This window comes from Pituophis catenifer, unplaced genomic scaffold (assembly GCF_029215685.1).
Source record: "Pituophis catenifer annectens isolate HBS135680 unplaced genomic scaffold, rPitCat1.0.hap2 SCAF_3, whole genome shotgun sequence".
In the NCBI taxonomy this organism is placed as follows: Eukaryota; Metazoa; Chordata; class Lepidosauria; order Squamata; family Colubridae; genus Pituophis; species Pituophis catenifer.
In genome coordinates this window covers 74,796,650-74,823,533 of record NW_027256883.1, presented here as the reverse complement: position 1 = coordinate 74,823,533, position 26,884 = coordinate 74,796,650, and the positions used below count along the sequence as shown (strand labels likewise).

General features: G+C 39.2%; 1 protein-coding gene across 1 annotated transcript; it reads left to right on the top strand.

Annotated features, from left to right (window-relative positions):
* Positions 1-7,392: 7,392 nt before the first annotated feature.
* On the top strand, positions 7,393-22,101 carry LOC139316011 (serpin B9-like). Its single transcript, XM_070942554.1, has 7 exons — positions 7,393-7,560; positions 9,488-9,538; positions 11,354-11,497; positions 12,166-12,283; positions 18,881-19,023; positions 19,261-19,416; positions 21,688-22,101. Exons 1-7 carry the CDS (start codon positions 7,393-7,395, stop codon positions 22,099-22,101), a joined length of 1,194 nt encoding a protein of 397 aa, XP_070798655.1.
* Positions 22,102-26,884: the final 4,783 nt, after the last annotated feature.

Here is a 26,884-nt window from a genome sequence, read left to right as displayed (position 1 = left end):
TTATAATTGAAAAATGTTTTGGTGAAGTGTTGAATAAAACCTGTATCCCCATTGTTTAAAATTTGGGAATCACCAATAGTAAATCAAATTTATTGGGCGAGCAAGGGCTAGCTGAGGATTTCGCGCATTATCTGCACGATAAAATTGCTTGAATCCGGGAAGTCTTGGACTCTGACTGGGTGGGTTCAGGCGGGATTTCCGAGGCGGGTCTTGAGAATGTTATCTGGGATGAGTTTGACCCTGTGACTCCCGAGGACGTGGACAGGATGCTGGGAAGGTTGAATGCAACCACATGTTTATTGGACCCGTGCCCCTCCTGGCTGGTGCTGGCTACCCGGGAGGTTACACGAGGCTGGCTCCAGAGGATTATAAACGCTTCTTTGAGTGAGGGTTTCTTGCCTCCCACCTTGAAAGAGGCGGTGGTGAGGCCGCTCCTCAAGAAGCCCTCTCTGGACCCGGCTGTTTTGGCAAACTACCGCCTAGTCTCCAACCTTCGCTTTGTGGCGAAGGTTGTGGAGAGTGTGGTTGTGCGACAGCTCCCACAGTACCTGGATGAAACTGTCTATCTAGATCCGCTCCAGTCCAGTTTAGGCCCGGGTACAGCACGGAAATGGCATTGGTCGCATTGGTTGATGATCTCTGGAGGGCTCAGGAGGGGTTGTTCCTCTGTCTCTCAGCGGCTTTTGATACCATTGGCCATGGTATCATGCTGCGCCGGTTGGAAGGGTTGGGAGTGGGAGGCACTGTGTTATGGTGGTTCTCCTCCTATCTCTCTGACCAGTCACAGTCCGTGTTGGCTGGGGGGCAGAGGTCGACCTCAAGGCACCTTGTTTGTGGGGTGCCGCAAGGGTCGGTCCTCTCACCTCTCCTGTTCAACATTTATGTGAAGCCGCTGGGTGAGATCATCCGTGGATTTGGGGTGCAGTGCCATCTGTATGCTGATGATACTCAGCTGTACATGTCCACCCCAGACCACCCCAATGATGCCCTTGAAGTGATGTCCCGGTGCCTGGAGGCCGTGCGGGTCTGGATGGGGAGGAACAGGCTCCGACTCAACCCCTCCAAGACCGAGTGGCTGTGGTTGCCGGCGTCCCGATATAGCCAGCTGGTGCCATTGCTGGCTATCGGGGGCGAGTCATTGGCCCCCACGGAGAGGGCTCATAACTTGGGTGTCCTCCTGGATGTATGGCTGTCTTTAGAAGAGCACATGACGGCCGTGGCCATGGGGGCTTTTTATCAGGTTCGCCTGATACGCCAGTTGCGCCCCTTTCTGGATCGGGACTCCTTATGCACGGTCACTCACGCCCTCGTTACTTCCCGCCTGGACTATTGTAATGCTCTCTACATGGGGCTCTCCTTGAGGAGCACCCAGAGGCTCCAACTGGTCCAGAATGCAGCCGCGCGGGTGATTATGGGGGCAACATGGCACTCCCATGTAACACCTCTCCTGCGCGAGCTGCACTGGCTTCCGGTGGTCTTCCGGGTGCGCTTCAAGATGTTGGTTACCACCTTTAAAGCACTCCATGGCTTAGGCCCTGGGTACCTATGAGACCACCTTCTGCCACCGACAACCTCCCACCGACCAATACGCTCCCACAGAGAGGGTCTCCTCAGGGTGCCGTCGGTCAAGCAATGTTGACTGGCGACCCCCAGGGGAGAGCCTTCTCTGTGGGGGCACCCGCCCTCTGGAACGAGCTACCCCCAGGGATACGATTGATCCCGGACCTCCGTACTTTCCACCGGGCTCTGAAAACCTTCTTCTTTCAGCAAGCCGGGCTGGCTTAAAATTTTTAGTTGTTTTATGGGTAAGGCGTTTTAAATTGGGGAAGCCAAATGGATTTAATTATGTTTTAATTTTCATATTGTATGTATTTTAATCCTGGCTGTTCACCGCCCTGAGTCCCTCTGGGAGAAGGGCGGTATAAAAATTTAATACATTCAATTCAATTCAAATGCAATTCAAATTTAACCCTACCATCAATCTTTGAATTGTAGCTTTCTGCTAATTATTATTAGGTAACTTCTGTCTAGTTTAAAGACAGAAATATCATGAAGGCTCACTTCCATAATAATGTAGGATATGATAACTCTGCTAAATAGTGAAAGTACTTATGCAATATACTAGAAGAGTCCAAATTAAGTCCCTATGTATTAATTATGAGAATAACCATGTCATACTCTTTAAGAACCAAAAATAAATTTATCATTCTTATTGGTCATAAGGAGCTGAATCTGACATGGGAAGCTTATATGACATATAGTACGTCCTTTTGCTCTGATTAAAATATCAGTTGGATAGATGTATGTAAAATGTATCTCCAACCCGATCAGTGGTGTGTTTCACATTTTTTTTAAAAAAAATTTACTACCGGTTTTGTGGGCGTGGCTTGGTGGGAATGGCAGGGGAAGGATACTGTAAAATCTCCATTTCCACCCCACTCCAGGGGAAGGATGCTGCAAAATCCCTATTCCCTCCCCACTCCTGTGGGAAGGATATTGCAAAATCTCCATTCCCATCACACTGTGCGGCCAGCCAGAGGTGGTATTTGCCAGTTCTCCGAACCACTCAAAATTTCCGCTACCAGTTCTTCGGAACTGGTCAGAATCTGCTGAAACCCATCTCTGAACCTGATGTAAAAAAATGTTGAGACTCTAGAAAGAGTACAGAGAAGAGCAACAAAGATGATTAGGGGACTGCAGGATAAAACATATACAGAACGGTTGCTGGAATTGGATATGTTTGTTTAATGAAAACAAAACTAGGAATGACATCATAGGAGTAATGTTCCAATACCTAAGGAGCTGCCACAAAGAAGAAGGGGTTAACCTATTCCACAGAGCACCTGAAGGCAGGACAAGAATCAATGGATGGAAATTAATCAAAGAGAGATCCAACCTAGAACTAAGGAGAAATTTCCTGGCCATTAGAACAATTAATCAGTGGAATGATTTGCTTCCAGAAATTGTGGGTGCTTCAACACTGGAAGTTTTTATGGAGAGATTGGATGACCATTTGTCTGAAATGGTATAGGATTTCCTGCCTGAGCAGAGGTTGGACTAGAAGAATTCCAAGGTCCCTTCTGTTATACTGTTAACCCAATCTCTAAGTTAAGTCACATTTAACTTACGTTAATACGACGCTTTTCCTTTTCAAAAGAAGCATGGATGTTGTTGATGGTAGAACTTAATTTACAGTTTACAGCCCTCTCCCTTCATACTGTATTCTAAATGAAATATTCTATACCTCCATTAAATACCCTATCTTACCACAAAAAAAGAAGAAATAATATTAATATTAACATAATTACAGTGTACCAAACATCTTACTCTGATAGAATTCTGGACCTGCTCACGTCTTGGTTTCTCTGGAGATCTGCATAGGCTAATTGCAATCAAAACACTATCCCTTACATGGGCGTGTGAATACATGTACGATGCACCTGATTCAAAATCCCTGGTGAAAGAATATAATTCTTAAAATGAACTGACTGATTTGGCATGCTGGAAAAAAAGGAGAGTTGAAGTCAAACTCCATTGTTAATCAGACAAAGCTCAAGTCAGGCAAAGAGTAAAGAGATGTCCCATTAAGCAGAGAAGAAGATCACAGCAAGAAGACTTCCTCCACAAGAAATCTGTTCAAGAAGAATCAGAATAATCTCTGGCCATTGTGAACAAGGTGTAACCTCTATTGTTCAGTGGATTTAATTGTGTTTTATTAGGCAAGCATTCCTTTTTATAGCAGATCTTCATGTTAAATGTTCAAAATGAGGAACATAAAAGCTATAAATACTTGGGATATCTTAAGGGCACTAAAACACAGCTTACTGTATAAACTGCATTAAAGAAACCCAGGAACAGTGGTGGGATTCAGCCAGTTTGCACCACTTCGGGAGAACCGGTTGTTAAATTTCTGAGCTATTTGGCAAACTGATTGTTGGAAGAAATCATTAGGGCAGAGAACCGGTTGTTAAATTATTTGAATCCCACCACTGTCCAGGAAGCTATACTGTGATTTGTGTGAACCCAAATCCAGTTGCATAACTAACTTTCATCTAAACAAGCTGCAACATGTTATGCTGGGTTCTTTAACTCATCACCCTGCTTCCTAAAACAGATGTGCGGTATACATACTCAACTTCCCTACCTATCTGTGCCTTCTGATTAGACTTCATGAAGGCAGCTTTTCTTTCTATTTCAGCTTTACTACTCCACTCGATATTTATCCTGAATCTTGTCTAAGGAAAATCTAAATTAGTGTCATTCCCACGGTACAGTAATCCCCATGGGGCTGTGGTTGTAGAGAAAGCAGCCAATGGAGGCACAGTCTGTAAAATCAGGAAGAGAGAAACCTTACGCTTCTGTTGCAGACAATGAGGTTTCTGTATTAATTGGGTTTGTGTCTTTCTTGAAGGAAGAGACACAACTGAACAAAGGTTCTCCATGAATGGCTAGCTCACACTTTATTTAAGGCTCTGCTTCCTTCCTTTCCCTTTAATCTAGGAGTTTTTAGTGTTGAAGGTATACATCCAATGATGCAGATTCCTGACCATAAGGAGGCAGGAGGGTATATATTAATAATAATTAATTGTTCTGATCTATAAGAACAATGATGTGCAGAAAAAAATGGTGAACAATATTAATGAGCAGAAATTAAAATTAAAACCACATAAAAGTGAGGATCATGCTGGAGATTGACTGAATGATCCTACAGAGCCTGGAATCATTAAATCCTGGTGTAAAATAATAATAATTATTAAAAAATAAAAAAGCAATAAGGAAATAATAAGGAAGTACTGGAGGATGTACAATGAAATAACGATATTGTATGCACAATGAAGTAACGTATACTTGAAACCTCTCAATCTGCCAGACATCCTCCCTCCCTCCCTCCCTCTCTCCCTCCCTCCCTCCCTCCCTCCCTCTCTGTCTCTCTTCTATATAGCCTTCCTCAAAGCCTTGTTCTGAGTCCTGTTTTTGTCTTTCCATGTTATTTCTGTTTTTGATATATCAAATGATTTGCCAGTTGGATCAGCTTGTCCCCATACCTGGCATTGTCATTCTCATTTTCAAAAAAATTGAAACTGGAGCCACTTTTGCTGATTATTAGTTGCGCTTGCCCAGATGTGTGGTTCTGTTTGTTTTGGAAAGATCCTTAATAGAAGTTTTCCTCACAAGTGGTAACAGGTTTTGCCTTCCTATATAAGATCACATTAACTGCATGCTTTCCAAAGTAGAAACACAGGATAAGAATAGGAGCAAGCTTTTAAAATCAGACTTAATCAAATATGGCTTCATATCAAACTGCCGCACTGCCGTACTCCATTTACCATTTTTGCCAAAATAGTTTGGCTTGATCACATAAAAAAAAAAAGCGTGGCTCCCAATTTTTGGTTCCTGGAAATTAGAATAGAATAGAATAGAATTCTTTATTGGCCAAGTGTGATTTGGACACACAAGGAATTTGTCTTGGTGCATATGCTCTCAGTGTACATAAAAGAACAGATACATTCATCAAGAATCATAAGGTACAACACTTAATTATAGTCATAGGGTACAAATAAGCAATCAGGAAACAATATCAATATAAATTGTAAGGATACAAGCAACAAAATTACAGTCATACAGTCATAAGTGGAAGGAGATGGGTTGTGGGAACGATGAGAAGATTAACAGTAGTGCAGATTTAGTAAATAGTTTGACAGTGTTGAGGGAATTATTTGTTTAGCAGAGTGATGGCATTCGGGAAAAAACTGTTCTTGTGTCTAGTTGTTCTGGTGAATGAAGAAGATGAGGCGGCTGCAAGGTTGCTATAGACAGTGGCCTTATTTGCATACTAGTATGGCTACCTAATAAATGTAGAATGAAACATGTTTTTTTTGTATTACTTTACAGCAGGGGTGTCAAACTCAAGGCCCGCGGGCCAGATCAGGCCCACGGGGTACTTAGATCTGGCATGCAGGGCCGCTCTGGAAACAATGAAGGACCAGCCCATGGTGCCTCTGCCAGCCAAAACGGGGTCCTGAGCTCCATTTTTGCTGGCAGAGGGTTGCAGGAGGTGGTCACAGCTGAAAACGGAGCTCAGGAGGTTGTTTTGACTGGCAGGGTGCTCAGGCCACCACAGTCACACCACGCCCAATACGAGTGAAATCGATCTGGCCATACCCACCTCAGCCATGCCCATCCCATCCCCCGAGGTCAAACACAACCCTGATGCAGCCCTCAATGAAATTGAGTTTGACACCCCTGCTTTATAGCCTTGTCTTTCCTTTTTTAATGGTATGTGAGAATGATTTTGGGAGACAGGGGGAACAGGTGAAGCCAAGACAAAGATGGGATAAACCAAATTTGACTCTGAACAGGGAGGGGTGGCAAAAAGCAACTCAGAAGGGACCCTCCCTAATTTTCAGGAGAGTAAAAGTGAGGGACTGGATAGGTACTTTTAGACTTGCAAGTTTCTGTTAATGAAATCTTACAAGAAAGATAAAGTTAGTACTCCTGTCTCCTTGTCTGGATCTCCCCATAGGTCTGATGGAAACAGAATGGCTCATGTAGTTAGGACACTGGGTTGACAATTTAGCAAGCCCATGTTTGAGACCAAGTGAGGCTGAAGGACAGTGCGCTCTCCAACCTAGCAGTTCAAAAGCAGTTCAAAAGTGAGCAATTGCAAGTAGATAGATAGGCATCCTTTGGTGGACACATTAATGGGAGTGTGAAAGGGGCTCCCAATTGGGTGTCCCTCAGGCAACGGTGATGTCACTGGTTAATTCTTTCAATCCGGAAGCACCTTGGTGCTTCTGACACAATTGCATGCATGCCTAAGACTGACATCAATCTTGCAAGTCTGAAGATACCCCTCTCATTCCTCACTTTGGTTCTCCCATAACCTGTATCCATAAGCAGCTTGAAAGCAGGTGATTCAGTTTTCAGCTCACCCAGTTCATTGATGAATGAATGAAGACACGGTTTAGCATCAATTTTGATTTATGGGAACATGGGAAGCAAAACTGTAGTTTTGATAGGATGGTGTTTTTAAACAAACAAGATTTCAGGCTAATCATGATTTTTGCTAGTTCAAATGTACTGACAAAAAATCCTGATTCTTTAAAAAGTGCTTAGGAGTTCTAATTTTCAAATATATTAGAAGAGGTAGATGCTTAAGCTTCAGATATATTTATTTGGCCCACCTTCACCTTAGTGTGAATGTAGACAATGAAAAGGGAAGGGCTAAGCCATAAAAATGTACCATCAGTGTAGTTTATTCATGCAGCAGTTATAGATTAGCTGGTATTTGTCATTTTTCCATTATTCTCTCTTGTACAAAGGAAAAAAACAAATGTCAGTACAAACTATTGATCTCATTTCTTTACTGTTGCAGGTACTATTAGCTCCACCATGAAAGACTTTGTTCAGGCTAATGGCAATTTTGCTGTAGAACTTTTCAAATTGCAAATGCAGGACAACTCTGGGAAAAATGTCATTTCATTCTCAATCGGTGCGGAAATGGCATTAGGCATGCTCTTGATTGGCAGTGGCAAAACCACTGCTGATGAAATAAGAAAGGTAAGTGTCCTCAAGTACTTGTGTTCCTTAAAATAGTTATTTTAAGTCTTATTAAATTATTAACTATAGGTCACACATATAATCACATCTATGTTATTGCTAGAAAATGTTTCTTCCTGGTATCTGTCATATGAATATCTGCTGAAATCTCTCCTGATTAGTAGCCTTTCTTCCCAAATGGACTTTCCAAAATTCCTTGGAAAGGAACCTTTATGGATCTTCAGTGAGGAAATGATATAACAAATGTAAAGAAAACTGTGCATTTTTGCAATAAGCATGTCACCATGCACAAAGGAAATATTTACTTATGTACCTCCTTATTCAATCTTCATTCTTACTGACAGTCACATTCCAACAAAACTCCTGGTGGGTTAGAATATTCACACCAAAACTAGTAAAATTAATATATAACTAACACACACAGAGTCACACATATACAAATCCCCAAAACTTCTTGGCATCCAGTAATGACAATGGCTTACTAATTTAATGCCCCATAGAAAACTCCTGTCTTTTCTATCTTCCTGAGTTTTAAAGCTTTGTATAGTGACGGTATTTGTATAAAGCAGGGGAGAGGATGAGTGGCTAGAATATTTCTGCCCTCCAGTTCAGCAAAAATGACACAGAGCAATGGTTTTCAAACACCTTTTTGGAAAATTATCATAACCCTAACAAGTAGACAAGGTGATGCAAGAAGCTCAGGAGATAAGATGATCAGAAACAAGAAGAGTCGGTGATGTCCAAATATGGCTCTGTATTTGTGCCTTGGTATGCTCAACCGGCAGGAGCTGGGTCAAATGGATGAGGGAACTCATTCCATTATGCGACTCCCGGGTTTAGAACTTCTGAGCTGTCATCCTTTCAATGGCCTTCTGATTCGGTCTCTTAACCACATGAGCCACCGCAGCCCCTATTGGATGGCATATAATTAAAGATGAACAATGACAAACAAGTTTTCTTGGTTAAGAGCTAGCCCACTTTTATGTCAGGTGCTGAAAGATACATTTGCCATTTTGAGATGATACTTGAGTGTCCAAGTGGCCTGGCCATGTCTTCATGTAATTTAACAGGACATAACTATTTTTCAGTATTTTCTGCAGGAACAGCATTCATTAGAGGATATGTAAGACTAGCAGGAAAATGAGGACTTTCCAAAATGGACATATCCCCACTTCCTGCAGTTTTGTTTGTCATATTGCAATAATAATAATACTAAAAATACAAACCCCACTATGTTTTAAATAACTTTAAAAAAATAACACACTCATTAGTTTTTTTCATTTCTAGCATCTGTAAAGCCCCAAGCAGAAGAAAGCTTGATTGTGACAGGTTAATTAATCAGGTGTATTGCGAGGGAAAATATGAGTTAGGTTATATAATGTTGGTAGCTTTGAGGGCAAGGCAGACGTGGTGCTATCTGTTTATAGCCATGAAAGGAATGTCCCATCTCTTCATATTCTTCAATATTTTGGAAACATCCGTCCTCTTTTCCAAGCTCTGAGAATTCCATTGTATCACCCATTATCATTGGCCAGGTTGTTGGGGTGGGGCACACGCACACACACACTCATCCACACTTGCCCATGTCCTAGGCTGGCAGACACTAACCAGAGAGATGGGAGTCGCTAAGTCCGGATTCAAAGATGACTCCCAGAGTAGGCAGGCTTTGGGACCCCTTTTATCCCCAAAAGTCATTGCTCTGTTGATTTAAAAGTCTGATAGCTGCTCAGAGGATTTGTGAAGGGGTTTCTTCTCCGCTCAAGTTCAACTTCTTTTGTCTGGTTCAGGTGACATTTTTTCCTTTGTTTCTTTAACAACTTTGTTCCATGTTTCCTTGCTTGCTTCATCTTGAGGTACGTCAGCTTTAGCCTGATCTTATACCCAACAAAGACAAATTGGGACAAAACTTATATATTTTGTTTTGCAGGCTCTTCACTTCTGGAGATGGCCAGAAACTGTGACCCCTACAGATGGGCCTGTAAGAAAATTCTCATTTTACTTGAATTTCATTTTACTAACTCTATTAAATGAACTCTTTGGTATAAAGTGTTCTAAGCACTTGAAAAATAGAAAATAATTTCTTTCTTAGTAAAGAAATATTAAATATCGGCAATCAGAATTGTATATCCTAACCCAAATCTGTTATGATGTTTAAGTGATTGGGCCCAACCTGTATTGTCCACAAAGTAATGGATAAGAATAATGGCTCACTTCCTAGACTCTCATCTTAAAGGAGAATATCTCAAGGATCAGGACAATGACCCCTAAGAGGACTTCTGCTGTAAAAATAAAACATATATTCACATCTTGAAACCGTTTAGCTAAGAATTGTCATATATGTGTTGTTATGAGCCATGGTGCAGCAATGAATTAGAATGCAGTACTGCAGGCACTGCTGATTGTCAGCAGTTTGGCAGTTTGAATCTCACCAGGCTCAAGATTGACTCAGCTTTCCATCCTTCCGAGGTCAGTAAAATAATGACCCAACTTGTTGGGGGCAATATGCTGAGTCTGTAAACCACTTAGAGAGGCTCTGTGAAATGGGATATAAGTCTAAGTGCTATTGCTATTATGAATTACTCTGTTATGAGTTATGGTAAATGTAAATATTTAGAATAGAATAGAATAGAATAGAATAGAATAGAATAGAATGGAATGGAATGGAATGGAATGGAATGGAATGGAATGGAATAGAATAGAATAGAATAGAATAGAATAGAATAGAATAGAATAGAATAGAATAGAATAGAATTCTTTATTGGCCAAGTGTGATTGGACACACGAGGAATTTGTCTTTGGTGCATATGCTCTCAGTGTACATAAAAGGAAAGAAAAAAGAAAAAAATATACATTCATCAAGAATCATAAAATACAACACTTAGTGATAGTCATAGGTTACTAATAAGCAAACAAATCATACTAGGAAACAAACAGAATAATATAAATCGTAAAAATACAAGCAACATGGTTATAGTCATAAGTGGGAGGAGATAGGTAATAGGAAGGATGAGAAGAATAATAGCAATACAGTCTTTGGAGGATATTTTGGAGCAGTGGTCACCAACTGGTGGTCTTTGTCCACAAGAAAATTTTGGTGGTCGGCAGAAAAATTCAGGGTCTTCTTGTGTGGGTCATTCGGGAAGAAATTCTGACTTGGGGTCTGCTTCAGCCTCCTGGTGCGGGGCTTTGGGAAAGGCTGGAGGGAAGTGCTGCTGGTGGCAAAGAGCTTTGTTCCAGTGGGAATGCATCATGGATGGAACTGGCTGACCATCTCAGCTCACTGAGCCTCCAGACGCCAATACTTGGCTTTGCACTCCCGCAGGTCTTCCCTCTGCTTGGAAAGCCTATGCTCATAGTTCTCAGTGAGGTGCTTCTGCTGAGCCTCCTTCTCAGTCAGATCCAATTTGAACTGAGCTGTTTTGCTAATTCTTTCTCGTGGTGGCTGCTTAGCTCCAACAACTGCTTCCTGTTGGGGCCCTAAGGAGCCTGGGTGGGGAGAGGAGGCTGGGGAGGGAGGGGAGGGGAAGGGTGAGTAGAGGCTGGTGAGGCACCCCTCGATGTGAGTGACATTGAGTTGACCACGTCCACCCAGCCACATTCCCACCCAGTCACATGACCACCCAGCCATGTCCACCCAGCCGGTCATTAGGCAGATTGTATTAGTGGTCCGTGGGATTTAAAATTATGAATTTAATGGTCTCTGAGGTCCGAAAGGTTGGTGACCCCTGTTTTGGAGGATGTTGGCAAATATGATTTATATGATTGTAAATCTGCTATCCTTTGCTGCTTGAAGCATTCTGGGACTGAGTGTGATATACCTGGAGGATTTCACAGCCAGTTCAAGCAACTCCTAACAATCCTCAACCAGCATTCCAAATATCATATGCTGAAGATAGGTGGCCGGATATATGGATCAAAGGCTGAAGATTTCCTGGAGGTAAGAAAGAACGCTTTTTCTCTCTTCCCTTCTTAATCCAATGTTGATGGATTCTAGTGGTTTACTAGAAATTCTACAGGTATCATGTTTTGTGAAGCAGGAAATTAGGTTAGATCAGGTATAAGACTTCTGGCAAACTGCAATGCACACATGGGGAAAAGTCTGGGTTAACATATTAGGTTTAATGTATGTGAAAATGTTCCTTCACCTAGGGCCAATAACATGCATTGCTCCATTATTAGAAGCAATTTCAAAATCTAGGACCATGTTTGTTTCCCATGAATATTCATTTCTGCATAACAGCAAACAAAACATTAAACAGTAAAATAGTGGATGATAAGATAAGGTAACTCTTTGGCAAATGCGGTTTGATACACACACACACTTTTCCAGGCAATGATGTCATTCAAACACCAGGAATTTTATTCTTCTAGGACAAAGTTTCTCAACCTGAAAAGCAATTTTCAGATGTGAGGACTACAACTCCCAGAATTCCCCAGCTCCAGAATTATTTTCAACTTTCCAGTCTAGCCTACTAACTGAGCCACAGCAAATTAGGTGCTCCCATCTAGATTGTCCAGTAACCAGTGTCAACTAGATTTATTGATTCAGTGCATGTGATAATAGGTGAATGAATATATTGCTATGTCTTCTTTCGTTTGGTGCAGCATTACAAAAAGTGTGTTAATGAGATATACAATTCGGATTTCGAAAAAGTTGATTTTATGAATGCAGCTGAGGAAGCTAGACAGAAAATTAATTCCTGGGTTGAAAGCGAAACAAATGGTAAGATATCATACGCTGCTCATTGGATTTCCCACACTGAATATCAAGAAGCAGAATGTTTAGTCATTGCGAACTAACGGGAGAGGACAGACTGTTGCAATATTTTCAGGATCAGACTCAATAAAGATAATAGAAGTTATAGGTTTAAATATAATTCTCTTTAATCATAATAGGCATTCTATATTCGCTGAATATTCAAGATAGAAGCAAGGAAAATGGGGAGGATGGCTCCTTTTATATACAAGGGGCGGAGCCAGGAATGGGAGTGGTAAAATATGAATACATTAAAGCTCAAGTAATAAGTTAACCCCTGATGTTCCATATATACATTATTTACACATTAGAGAATAAGGCATTTACATCTGACAAATCCCCCTCTAAATGCCGGTTCGTTATACAACACCAGTTACATTCAGATTCAGGACAATATAATACATATAATTTAGAAGTTAAATATTTGTGTTGTTTAGAAGGTAAGGGTTTTGTTAATATGTCAGCTAATTGTTCAGAAGTATCACAATGTATTGCTTTGATGAATCCGTCTTGAGATAGTTGTCTCACGTGCTTAAATTTTATATCAATATGCCTGGACCTTTGTCCAATTGCATCGGATCTAGAAATTTCAATGGCCGCTTTATTATCTTCATGCATAATAAATGGTAAAGTAGGTTTCTTCCAAACATCTGTGATCAAATCATTGAACCATACAAGGTTATTTGCAGCTTTAGACAAGCAAACATATTCTGCTTCTGTGGTAGAGGTGGCTACCAGTTCTTGTTTACCAGTATACCAGTAAACTGGACAATCGTTCAATAGAAAAACATAACCAGAGGTACTCTTTCTGCATGATGTATCACCAGCCCAATCTGCATCAGCATAACAAGTAATTTTTGGTTCTTTGTCATTATTGGGTTCCAATATTAAACAAAAATCTAATGTACTTTTCAGATATCTTAAAATTCTTTTGACAGCTTCCCAATGATACAAGGTTGGTTTGCTAACATATCTTGACAATAAATTGAGAGGTAATGCAATATCTGGCCTAGTCCAATTAGATATATAAAGGAGTGAACCTATAACTGATCTGTAAAATGTGTTGTCTTTAAACTCAGGGGAAGATTCATCATTGTTTCTAAGAAAATCAGTTTGCATAGGTGTGTCACATGTTTTGGCATTATTTAAGTTACATTTGTTTAGGAGCTCAATGATTTTATCTTTTTGAGTAAGTTTGAATCCCCTTTTTGTTTTGTTAATTTGTACACCAAGGTATTTATTCACTTTACCTAGTGATTTCAATGAGAAGTGTTCGTTTAACTTATTTACAAAGATTTCCCTGCTCTCTTTATGCTTTCCAATATATAAAATATCATCCACATAAATTAATACAAATTCAATATGATCATTACTCTTTTTTACAAAGAAACAGTTATCAGCAGTGGTGGCGTTGAAATCCATGGTCTTTAGTACTTTTACCAAACAATCGTACCATCTTTTGCCAGATTGCTTCAATCCGTACAGACTCTTATTTAGTAACCAAATTTCGTTCTTATTAGTGTATTGACTGTGTGGTGCTCTTACATATATTTCCTTATCTAATTTTGCATGTAAGTATGCAGTCTGTATGTCATATTGAAACACGTCTAGATTGAGTGCAGATGCTACTACAAGAGCTGTTTTGACACTCTCTGTTCTCACTGTGGGTGAATATGTGTCAGTATAGTCTTCTGGATATTTTTGTGCATAACCTTGTGCAACTAGTCTGGCCTTGTATAAGGTATTACCTCCTTCTAAATTCTTAATTTTATAAATCCACCTGGTACCTATAATTGTTTTATCCTTAGGTGCGATCGCAGGTGTGAATACATTTAATCCTTGTAAACTTTTCATTTCTTTTTCCATAGCTAGTTCCCATTTTTCTCTTTCTTCACGGGGAAGTTTCAATACTTCCTCATATGTATTAGGTGTTATTTGTTCTCCATCCATATGCATAATATAATCTTTGTATTTATTTGGTATTTGGTTTCTATTATTTCTAATATTTCTTTCAGGTTTGCTATGGTTGTCATGCAAATATCTGGCTTCCTTTTTTGTTAATGTGTCTGTCTTTATTTTATGCTGACTATTTGTCCAAGTTTTGGTTTTGTTCTTACTTTTGTTAATATTTTGATTTTCTGTTGTTCCTTCCTCGCAAGATATATTATCTTTGCTTTTATTAGGAAAAATTTCATTAAGGTGCAACTTAGACCAATTGGCCTGCTCATGAAACACAGCTGTTCTGGATACTATAAATTTGTTATTATTATCGATGAATCTGTACCCTTTGGTTCCAGTTTCGTATCCCATGAATCTTAATCTCCTGGATACGTTTTCTCCCTTTCTCCTCAATTGTTTAGGTATGTGCACGTCTGCAGTAACTCCAAATATGTGCATGTGTGCTAATTTAGGTTTTCTATTGTACATTATCTCATATGGTGTCTTATTCACAATACTGGACCATGTTCTATTTTGAGTGTAATTTGAATAATGTAAGGCTTCTGACCAAAATTGTTTGCCTAAACCAGCATCCTCTAATGTGCATCTAATCATGGTTTGTAGTGTGGAGTTCTTTCTCTCTGCAATCCCATTTTGAAAGGCAGAAAATGGATTGGACGTGAAATGTAGCATCCCTCTATCCTTTAACCATTGGGAGAATTCTTTAGACATGAATTCACATCCCCTATCTGTCATAATTTGTTTTATTCTGATATTATGTTGTGTTTCTATGCGTTTGTAGAATTCCTTAAATTTCTGGAAAGTTTCATCCTTGTGCTTTAATGTGTAAACAAAACCATAGCGACTGTAATCATCCACTATTGTTAGGAAGTAACGTTTTCTATAGGTAATTGATGGAGTTAATGGACCAACTAAGTCCATATGTACCAAATCAAAAATATTGTTAGTTGATCTGTTAGATTTTTTTGGTCTAGGACTGGTTTTTAGTTTGGTGGATTTACATACTGAGCATTCTAAATAATTTTCACAATTTTTTATTTTTACACCTTCTGCGTGTTCAGTCATTTTTTGTACTACAGGAAAGCTAGCATGTCCTAACTTCCTATGTAAGATATGAGCACACTCATCATGAATTGGTTTACCTATTTTTGGTTTCTTCTCATTGTGTGTATTTTTGTTATCATGAGTTAATTTACATTCATCATTGTCACTGTTACTGACATTTTCATCATCTGCTTCAATACAATCTTCCATATTTGAATCAATGTTATGTAACCATCTTTCTTTGGTTATCAGATAGGGTAGACCCCCTTTTATCATCACAGTGCCTACATTTGTTTTGTTCTTTTCTATAGTTGCTTTCCCCTTTGAGATAACTATATTGATGTCAGATTCTCTGCTTAGTTTTATAGCACTTAGTATGTTGTGAGGTATTTCTGGGATTAATAATACCCCCTCTATTTTCCCTAAACCAGGCAAGGTCACATTTCCTCTGCCTAATACTTGAACCTTTTCTTGATTAGCTACCTTTATCACAAACTTATCTTCTGTAAATGAAGATAATATACTTTTGTTATTAGTGGTGTGATTTGTTGCACCAGAATCAATAAGCCAATTATTGTTCTCATCTTGTTGTGTTTTGGTGCTGTCTTGTTTATTTAGCCCATTTAGTGACCCAGATTTTCTCTCTTTTGAATTTTCTCTACCCCCTCTACTTTCTCTGTAGTTTGGTGGACTTCTATATTTGTGTCTATCTGTGGAAGATTGTCTGTAATTGTATTTGCTCCTATATTCTGGCCTATGTCTCTCCCTTGGGACTTTGGGACAGTCTCTTCTACTGTGTTCCCTGGATCCACAATTGTGGCATCTAAAGGCTTCATTATATTTATCTTGAAAGACTACTTTCCTAAAAGATTTGTGTTCTGTTTGGTTACTGGAACGATTTTTTCTTGAATTGTCTTCTGCTATCAATTTGTTAGATAGACTTTCTATTGATAAATATCCCAAATTAATGGTATCTAAGTGTGACATAAAGCTATCCCATGATGGATCAAGTGAATTGATAATAACACTTTTCATAGTTTGATCTGAAATCACTTCCCCCCTCAATTGCAGCTCAGCTCTTATTTTGTTTAGATTTATCAAATGTTCACTTATAGAAACCCCTGGTTTCACTCTAGAAGAAAAGAAATCCTTAGACATTCTTGTGGTTGTGGCTACGCTATCGCTGTGAAATAGATTAAACATGCATTGAATTATTTCTGATACAGTTAGGTTTGGTTTGATGCTATGATACATTGCAGGAGACACGCTAGAAATTATTATGAAAAATGCTCTATGATGTAAACAGTCTATTTTTAAAGTCCAAGGTCTTCTTGGAGGACTAGTTATAAAGAATAGTAAATTTTCTTTCATAAAAATAACCTGAAGCTGTTGGTACCACTCTTGTAAATTAATGCCATCAACTCTAAGTTTTGGGAAGTCACTGGGTAAGTTCCCCACATTATTTTGTCCATTACTTACAACCTGAGGCAGTCCGTGGTCTCTCAAGTGCAGGAAATTACAGAACGGCATTGGGATGCTTGTAACGAGTCTGCGCGGTTCTCTGGCCAGTTCAAGTCTTTCGGGGCCGTCTACGTAGTTTTGCACATGCGCGTTGCTCATTTCTTCTTTGGCGCCGTTGTGGAAGGTTCTCTCCATTTCAGCTCTCTCGATCCGCTCCTCTTCAGATGAGTCGGTCTCTGGCTCGGTTTTTGGGGCTTTGGTGATGGCGGCGGTTCTTCTCTTTCTCTTGTGTGTGCTGGCACTCGATTCTGTCTGCGGTGTAGGGCGGAATCGGCATGGCTCTCTGGGCTCGGGTGTCGTCGTTTTCGAAGTCAGGATGGGAGCGTGCAGGTCTTGAGTTGTCGGTTTGATTTCTTGCTTCTTCGTCGATGTCTTGGAGATTTTCAATCTTGGCCCAAAAGCAGCAAAAAGCGTTTTCATTGCTGACTTTACTTGAGACTTTGTTAAATCGTCTTCACTTTCTGATTTTGGTTCATCTGAAGAGTTTGAGACTTCTTTTTCACTTTCTTCGTCTGATAGTGTTTTTCGCGCCAGAAATTTTGAACTGAGCGTTTTGATTGGCTCTGCTTCACTCTCTTTTGAAGTTCGTTGAAACCAAGATGGCTGCCGTTCAAAATTTCGCGCGGGGTCACATCTTTTCTTTTTTACAACTATTTTCTCAGTAGTCATTTCACTCACAGTTTTTTGATCTTTGGGTTTTTCTTTAATGACGTTTTTCTCTCTCGCTGCTCCGCTGTTCCTCAGCATCTCCTGGAGGTCCGCGATGAGGCTTTCATCATTCTTTTGGCTTTTTAGTATTTTTAATATTTCTGACCTGAGTTCGTTATTTTCTATCTCGATTTCTTCCTGGTCGTTATTTTCACTCATCAGTTCTTCTTCTTCAGTGGTGTATTCTTCGGATTCTCTCGAAATCGCATTAGTGGATTCGTTGATCATCTCTTGATCAGTTTCTATTTCTTTGCTGTAGGCCCTGGTGTTGGGCCTATCTTTCTTGGACATTTTTTAATTACTTATTGAGTCAATTAACCATCCTCTGCTACCAGCTTGTTGCAATATTTTCAGGATCAGACTCAATAAAGATAATAGAAGTTATAGGTTTAAATATAATTCTCTTTAATCATAATAGGCATTCTATATTCGCTGAATATTCAAGATAGAAGCAAGGAAAATGGGGAGGATGGCTCCTTTTATATACAAGGGGCGGAGCCAGGAATGGGAGTGGTAAAATATGAATACATTAAAGCTCAAGTAATAAGTTAACCCCTGATGTTCCATATATACATTATTTACACATTAGAGAATAAGGCATTTACATCTGACACAGACAATGGACTTTCTGCTGCAAGAAAAATTAGTGATGTGCAGTGGATTTTTATGGGCTGATGTGCTGTGGAGTGAGATGAAGCATGAGGCCAATTCCTGTATACTTTAACCTGCCACTTTAAATGCCAAAAAGATCATTCATGAATTTTAAATATTACAGGTATACATACAAAAAGATTTGTAGAGCAGGGAAGGGTCAATGAATATGTCCTACCAAGATGCTGAAGAAGAGAAAATTAACCTATGGTCTGGGGTAGGCCTGAGTGTATTGCCAATCTGCAATATATCAGAGGCTCAGAGTTTCAGGCCTTCAGCTCAATGAACCTTTGTGATCCTCATCCATGCCTTTAGATAAAGGATTTGCAGAGTTGGGTCCAACCTTCCCTTAGATACAGGGAACCCACAAGATGGCTCCATTATGTCTAAGTTTTTAACACTGTGTTACGTGTATCTCTGGTGTCATTCTTCCTTTAAGTTATTGTGTTTTTTTTTTATTGTTTACTTCCCAGAGTGAGATAGGTGGCTACATAAATATAATGAGTGAATGAAATCAGGTCATTTTAGGCTTACGTTTTCACTCTTTCATTTATCTTGGATTTTGATGTTTTGTGTATTTTTTTCTATTCTCGGACTTAAAAATTGTGTTGTAGAAAGAAGTGATTCATTGACAGTATTCCACCATTTGCAGATATTTTCATTCAATGTCTTTTCCTAAAGGTGAAATCAAGGATTTCCTTCCTCCTCAGTCCATTGATCAATCAACTTCCCTGATCTTATTAAATACAACCTCTTTCCAAGGAAGGTGGAAATTTCCATTTAATCCAAGAAATACATACAGAGGAGTCTTTTGGAATTGCCAGGTACAGTATATAAAAAACTAGGGAAAGTCATAATTCTATCAAACAATTAAAAGTAACAGCCTTGTTGACCATGGTGGGAACACAAAATCTATATATTAGGTGGTATCTTGAATTATCAGAGTCTGAGGTGAAAAACTGGTATTACAGTTGGCCTTGGCTTACTATACTCAACATTTCATCTTGAAACTCCTGATATTGTTATTGTTTTACTTTTAAACATTACTTTCTTTCTTATAGGATCAGAGCATTTATGTGGATATGATGACTCAAAGGGGCAGATTTAACATAGCTAATATATCGAATCCATCAATGCAAGTGCTGCAGCTTCCTTGTGTTGATGACATTCTGTCTATATACATTTTTCTGCCAGATAACCGCCTATCTACAGATGAGGTAATTTGAGTTTTGAATCTGTATTTTAATAATATGCTTAGTAAAAGATCTGAACACACATCCCTAAATTTACATCTACAACTTTTTAAAAATCATAGAATTACAGGAAATTGTGTTTCTAGTCCTAAACAATTCTCAAATCTCAGCTTGGATATATTTTTTTCTCATATTGTTTATCAGTATAATAACTAACTGTGGGATTTTAAATCTGTTGGTATACTGAACATATTCCTTAGTTTGTGTGCAACAATATACTAGCTTGCAAAGGTAGTCTAGAGATCAATGTTGCTAGCTATCATAGAGTAGCAGGAATTATTCTAGTGACACACTAGCCAAAATTTGCTGACTAATACTGTCCTGAGGACTTTATCACTGGGGGGTGGGGGGGATAGAAACTCACTATCCAGAATATAGCCGATTATCCAGTATCAGCAAAAATACTTTTTTCAGACAATCTCTCCTTAAAGCCACTGATTGGAGAGTTTCCCAGATTCCTGCCTTCTCTCATCATAATTGAGAAGGCAGGTGTTCTTTTGCAGTGGATGGCTGTCTGCATCCACTGGCATTTGTGAGTTGTCACGTATATCTCCTTACATTGAATCTCCACATGGAGGTATTGGGCACCTTTGCCCAAATCTATTCTCTCTCCCACTCCCTCCCTCCCTCCCTCTCCCTCCCCGCCACTCTCTCTCTCTCTCTCTCTCTCTCTCTCTCTCTCTCTCTCTCTCTCTCTCTCTCTCTCTCTCTGTGTGTGTGTGTGTGTGTGTGTGTGTATGTGTGGTCCTTGGTGCTCCCTGAGCTTTGTTATTTTCTTGCAGACATTTCATTACCCAAACTACTTAATATCATCAATGCTAGTACTAAGACTAATGATATTACCTAGTTTGGATAATGAAACTTCTGCAAGAAAACAACTAAGCTCAGAGAGCGCTAAGGACCCCCCATTCAACTCTGAGCTACAAATATTCTCCTTATCTATCTTCTGTGTCGAACAGTCTTCCCCAAGACCACTGGTTCATGTCTGGTCTCATGTTCAGTGATGTACTGAGAACACTACTTTATATACAAGAGATATTTCTATCTCTTCTACAACGACCAGTATATGAAATATTTGGCCATGTTGTTAGGCAATATTTTTCTTTCTCCAGCAGTATCTCTCTTCTCTGTATGTGTGTGTACTATTGAGAGTCAATTTTTATTAATGTGGTTCTCTTACTCCAACTGCCACCTACTCTTAAGCCATTCTAATAACAATGGCCACCATATATGAAAATATGACACCAGCTAGCACTAGGAGGCTCTCGACTCTGTGCTGAACTGTGGCCTGGCATTTGGGAAAAGCTGCATTTTGACGGCTGAACCTGCACCTTCTGCCCTTAATTCCTGTATATTGAATTAATATGATTTAGGAAAGACATTGCTCTATTGGGTGACATGAATGGATGAGGGGTGAAAAAAGTAAAACCTAGATAGGAAAAAAAAAACATACAGCATATTAATAAATTGTATGTATGACCAGCATTTTTATTTCACTATTCCTCTAGGAACAAAAAACAGCATGCATGCAGTAATTTTCTCTCTCCCTCAGCATTCTCACAATCTCTGTTAGGTTGACTGGGTTGAGAGAAGAGTCAAACAGTGAAATCTTTTGGATCTTGGCAATGCTAGTTTTTGCCCTTTATCTCTACAGAGATTATATCCCTCCCTTTCCTGGGATTCCTGATTTTAATCTGTGGCTGGAGGGAATTGGGAATTGGTGGAAACCCCAGCCGTCACTTCTCTTCAAATTCTGCCTTTTGTTTTAAAGGGGCTCACTTTTTCTCCCTTCAGCAAGGAGTCTAGATCAGGGGTCTCCAACCTTGGCAACCTTAAGACTTGTGGACTTGTGGAGTTGAAGTCCACAAGTCTTAAAGTTGCCAAGGTTGGGGACCCCTGGTCTAGATTATTTCCCTTCATTTACATGTCAGAGAAATCTCCCTTACAGGGAATGCATAAACTGTAAATGCCTGGCAGCCTATGAGATTGAGAATATCCGGTTTAAGCAGACATATTCACAATCCTGAAGCAAGATACATTCTTCCTAGATGCACTGCTCAGCAGCTTGAAAAGAAGTAGCATTTCAGCAGATAAATTTATCAGATTATGTCAAAACGATAATGTGGTTATTGTGAAGATGTTTGGCATTTTGGAAAACCATTTGTCTGTTTTGTTCTTTTTTCCCCTCCAATATTTTTTTTTCACTCTTGGATTGGTTTCTATTTTACTTGACAGGCTATAATGAATCTCACTCTCGAAGAATTGCAAAGATGGATCGATCCCGCAAATATGAGAAACGCAGACCTTAAAATTTCTTTTCCAAAGTTCAAAGTGAAAATGAACCATTCAATGAATTCTGCATTTTCAAAAATGGGGGTGAAAGATCTGTTTACTCCAGGCAAAGCCGATTTATCTGGCATGACTGTGAATACTCAGTCGATGGTGTCTCAGATTAGTCAATCAATTATCTTTGCTGTCAACGAAGAGGGTGTAGAGGTAGCTGGAGCCTCTCGTACAGAGGTAGTAGATGGGACTTACCGTGAAATTAAAGTGGATAAGGAATTCATTTTTATGGTGAAACATACAGCAACTGGCTTCATCATGTTTTTGGGCAGGATTTGTATGCCAAAGTGGGAGGAGCTGCCATAATAACAAATGTCTTCCCAGGTGTTGTAAATAGTGGAGCCTTCTATATTCTTAATTCTATTTCAACTTGGCCAATATCTTGTCTAAATTTATAAGCCCAAAATCGATTTCCTATTTGCCTATCTTGGTAAAAAAAAAAGGCTTTTACTTTGTGAGTTTATTTGCAATTCCTCTTCAGTGCAAAAGTGATGTATCCATAATAAACTTTTCTTATACTGTGCATTAAACTCCTTTTCAACAGCAAAACGTGCATATTTGGGATTTCATATATGGAATACGGAAAAATTGAGGAGAATCCTCCTTAGAGAATAAACCTAAAGTAAAAGAATGTCCTCAATCATCCAGGTCAAGTCCAGTTGCCTTTTAGAAAAAACACCTTTGGGACTAAAGGGGGTAGTTGTAGGGCAAAGGAGGACAAATACAACTACCGTATTTTTCAGAGTATAACACCTTAATTTTTGGGGAGGAAAATAAGAAAAAAGCTGATTGGTGGGTGCATCAGACTCCCGGAATACCCCCAATCAGCTGTTCCAGAGGTGAATTTTAGCAACAGGTTCCTTGGTTGTGAGCTCTGTGCCTTGCTTTTTTTTTTTGCTTTTTTTTCTGCCTCTGAAACTTCTGAAACTCCCTTTCAGAAAAAAAACTTTTTTTTCCTGCCTCTGAAAGCCTCCGAAACAGAGCTTCAGAAAAAAAGCCTCTGAAGCTCTGTTTGGGGGCTTCTTTTCTGAAGCTTCTTTTCTGATGCTTTTTTCAGCCTCTGAAACCTCCGTTTGAAAAGCTGGGCGGGGCTACATTCGGAGGGTAAAACGCACCCAGGTTTTCACCCTTTTTTTGATTTATTCAAATCTTGGTTTGGAAGAGGTCTAAAGGTGGGAATTGCAAATTGTAACTGATGCAAATGGAACGTACATGATTCTGTAAATTTGTCTGATGATGTTAATAACGTAGCCTAATATGTAATAGGTTTTCTGATCAATAGCCAATGATTTATTTTGGCTGGGCTGCAGTTCATTCAGTTCATTCTGTGTGGTTGGTTCTTCCTTTAAAATAGCTGACCTTCTGGGATTGTGGAAGTAGCTTCTTTTTGCTGGTCAAGAAATCCTGCCCATTAGAAGCTTTTAATGTCTTATGGTCTCTTTTCTCTCCTTGAGAGAATGTGGTGGCATATCTCTGTGCACCACTCTTAATTTTTAATCTGGGGAATAATCTGAGGCATCAGAAAATAGATATAAATAGAGATAGATATATGATAGATAGATAAATAGACAGACAGAAGAAAGCAGTGAATCAATCTAAGTGATCTATATATTCTATATATCTATATCTATATATTTCCCTGAGACAATCAGTCCTATAAGACAGACCAAATTAGGAAACAACAATAGAATTTGAAACAATAGAGTTTTAGTAGTCCTTGTGATGACTATTTCCTAACCTGGCCTACTTCAAAGGGCTGATTTCTCCAGATTTCACTGCATATGGAGGCAGAGTTGGACAACTCAATTTTTATGTGTAAAGGGAGGCCAGAGAAAAGAACGTGTCAGGCGTGATTTAGCAGAAGAACTTTCAGCATAGTTGAAAGAAGGAGGGCTAGGTTCCATTTTCTCTCTTGAGAAATAGCTTCCTGCTGAAATCAGACCATGGGCTCTGCTGAAATATTTCTCTGTGTTTTTTTAAAAAAGTTTTGCAAAGCTTCTAAATGTCAGAATGGAATTCTTATTCATTTCCCCAAGTGGTAGGTGTCTTAACAGCGACAGTACATGTCAAAGTCCCTGCAGACTGATTGAATGGACCAGCCACATAGTGAGTGGGTTTGAAGAGATGAAAGCTAAGGTTCTGCCAGGAAGTTTCTGAATCAGCAAAAGGCAACTCTTATGAAACTCTGTCTATTAACGCTACTGTTAAAAAAAAAGCCTAATAAAGCTCTATCATGCAAGTACTTTTCAGTGTCAGTATGAATTTATGGTTTCCTTGAAAAATTAGTAGCATTTCACTGTATGGATTAAGCCAGGCCTCTCCAAACTTGACAACTTCCTTGAATTCTGGGAATTGAAGTCCACAAGTCTTAAAGTTGCCAAATATGGCAACTAAACTCTGGACTAAGCTATTCAACTCACTGCATAAGACAAACAGATGAAAAAGGCTCAGCAGATCCAAACAAGCAGGATACGAAGTCTATATAGTAGAATACAGGTTTCATATCTGCTAGTTTCCTAGTGACAATAGAATACATATTTTCCTTGTGAAAATCTGGCTCATATCACATATTAGAAGCAAAAGTTTAATCGAAATGATATTGAAGGATTTTACCCAGAGCTTCAAAATTAAAGTACACACACATCAAATTAAGCAAAAACATTTCTACTACAAGAAAATAATGGTGTTTGTCTTAAGGATAGGGAAGTGATCACCAAGATTTTTATTGCAATGGGAAAATAATGGTGATTTAGCCTTCCTTATAAAACAAAGAGACAATACTTCTTTTCTGACCTTGAGCATCCATAAGAAATTTTTTGGATTGTTTTTTGTAATGATCAAACATGTTATGAGGCATTCTCTAATGCTTTGGGGGCACTTCCTTCTTCTTCTTCTTACTATTAGTGTTATATACAGAATTTTCATATTTGAGAAAAACAACTGATGGATATTTTATGAACTAACCACCAGAGTTCCTGGAAGTAGAAGACTGTTTTTCATGCCGGTTATTTTTTATCTTCTACCATCCTCCAGAAAAATCATTTACATCTTTATTTATATTCCATCATTATTTTTGTAAGCAATTCAAAGCAGCAAACATTCCAAATATCCCTCCTCCTCCTCCTATTTTCCCCACCACAGTCCTGTGGGGTAAGCTGGGCTGAGAGAGGGAATGACTGGCCCAAAATCAGCCAGTCAGTTGTTAACGCACTGAGCCATTTCTGAACTTTCCTGCAATGTGAAAAAGAGACCTATCTGCAGCCAGTGTTTTGTTTAGAAGAGCGTCCACCTGTCTTGAAAAAGCAGAAAAACTATAAGAGTAGGATTGTGCTTTGCTATGGTGGATAAGGATGCATTTGTCTGCAATTCTTTAAACAAAATATGGCCTTTTCTGGGGAAGAAAGGCAGCTGCATAATCCCATGAAACTAACCCCGGAAAAAAAAATGCAGCTGCCTTAAAGAATTGCAAACAGGTGCAGCATTCCTTTCTCTGTGCTCTCCAAAATATATTTTTTGCATTTGAATCCAAAATGCAGTGGTACAGTACAAGAGGGCAAATAAGAATACACAATCAAGAAATGTTATTTGAAATAGGTGCTTTGTAAATTTATCGGTGGCAAGTCTTCCCAGCCACTGTTTTGCAAAAGCATTCACAATATCCATCAGAATCCAAATATAGGGTTCCAACTTTAGGTGACATTTATGGCTGCTTATTTTGTTCCTACTACTAATAAAGAAATGAGTGAAAAATCATCATTTTTATAATTATCCCTGAAGTGGAAGAAACAATTATATAAAAGGCTTCAAATGTAATTGAATACATAATTACAATTAAGCCAAAAATGCAATTCCAGTAAATTAGAATTTGCTCATAGAAATTCCCAGATTAACCCATGACATCTCCAGCAAGTGATAGGAAAGCTCTTTTTCTACCTAAGGCGCAGAAGAAATAGTCCTGAGTTAAATAGAGTATAAGCATAAAGGTAAAAAATGATATATGCAATGTTATCTTCATTTTAGACGTCTCAAGGATTTTGTGGCTCCCTGTGTTTTCTTTTCTGTGGGAAACTGGTCCAAATGGCTCTTTGAGTGTTTAAGGTTGCAAACCCCTGCTCTGGGGTGTGTGTGTGTGTGTGTGTGTGTGTGTGTGTGTGTGTGTGTGTGTAAAAGGCAGCAGTGATCACTGATCGTAACAGACAAGAACAGGCATCAAACAGCAGATCCATAGAAGCAGGGATTTACCCCACTAGGTAGAACCCAAAGGGTAGATCAATGTCTCTCAGCTGAAAGATGTATGGACTTTAACTCCCAGAATTCCCCAGCCATCCATCAAGTAATTTCCACAGAAGATTGTGGAGAATAATAGAGCTAAGAATCTGTGGGAGTTCTGGCTCCAGAAGGACAGGCAGGCATTAGATAATCAACCAGACACTGTAGTAGTAGTCAAATTAATAGACAAAGACCAGAAGAGCTCAGAAGGCCAGGCAAGTGAGGTGAGGCAAGGCACCACTCGACGTATGTTATGTCGAGTTGGCTACGCCCACCCAGTCACACAACCACCCAGCCACGACCAGCCACCCAGTCATTATGGCAATTTTTTTTTTAAAATTGATTTATATGCCGCCCTTCTCCGGAGACTCAGGGCAGCTTACAATGCGTTAAGCAATAGCCTTCATACTTTTTGTATATTTATACAAAGTCAGCTTATTGCCCCCACAAACTGGGTCCTCTGCAGCCCACCACGGCTTTATGACAAATTAACATGATATAATCTTTGACAAGTCAGCAAATTCATCCTCATCAAGTACTTGAAGGATCTTATTAATTATTAAGATATTCTTCCTTAGTCATTTTTTAGTCATGCGTTAGTCTCATTTAGACTTGAATGCTCTTAGGCAGACTAAAAACAAATTGCTGAAAAGTATAAGAAAGTTAGAGTAGATAGTGTGTCTTTCAATAAGTATATAAGAAGATAAGTAGAAAGTAATCTCTGACCTTTTCAAGGCCCACATAAGGAGGGCAGAATCTTTAAATAGCAGCATCTATTTTTGTTTGCCACTTCCTTGTGTTCACATGGATTGAAATATGA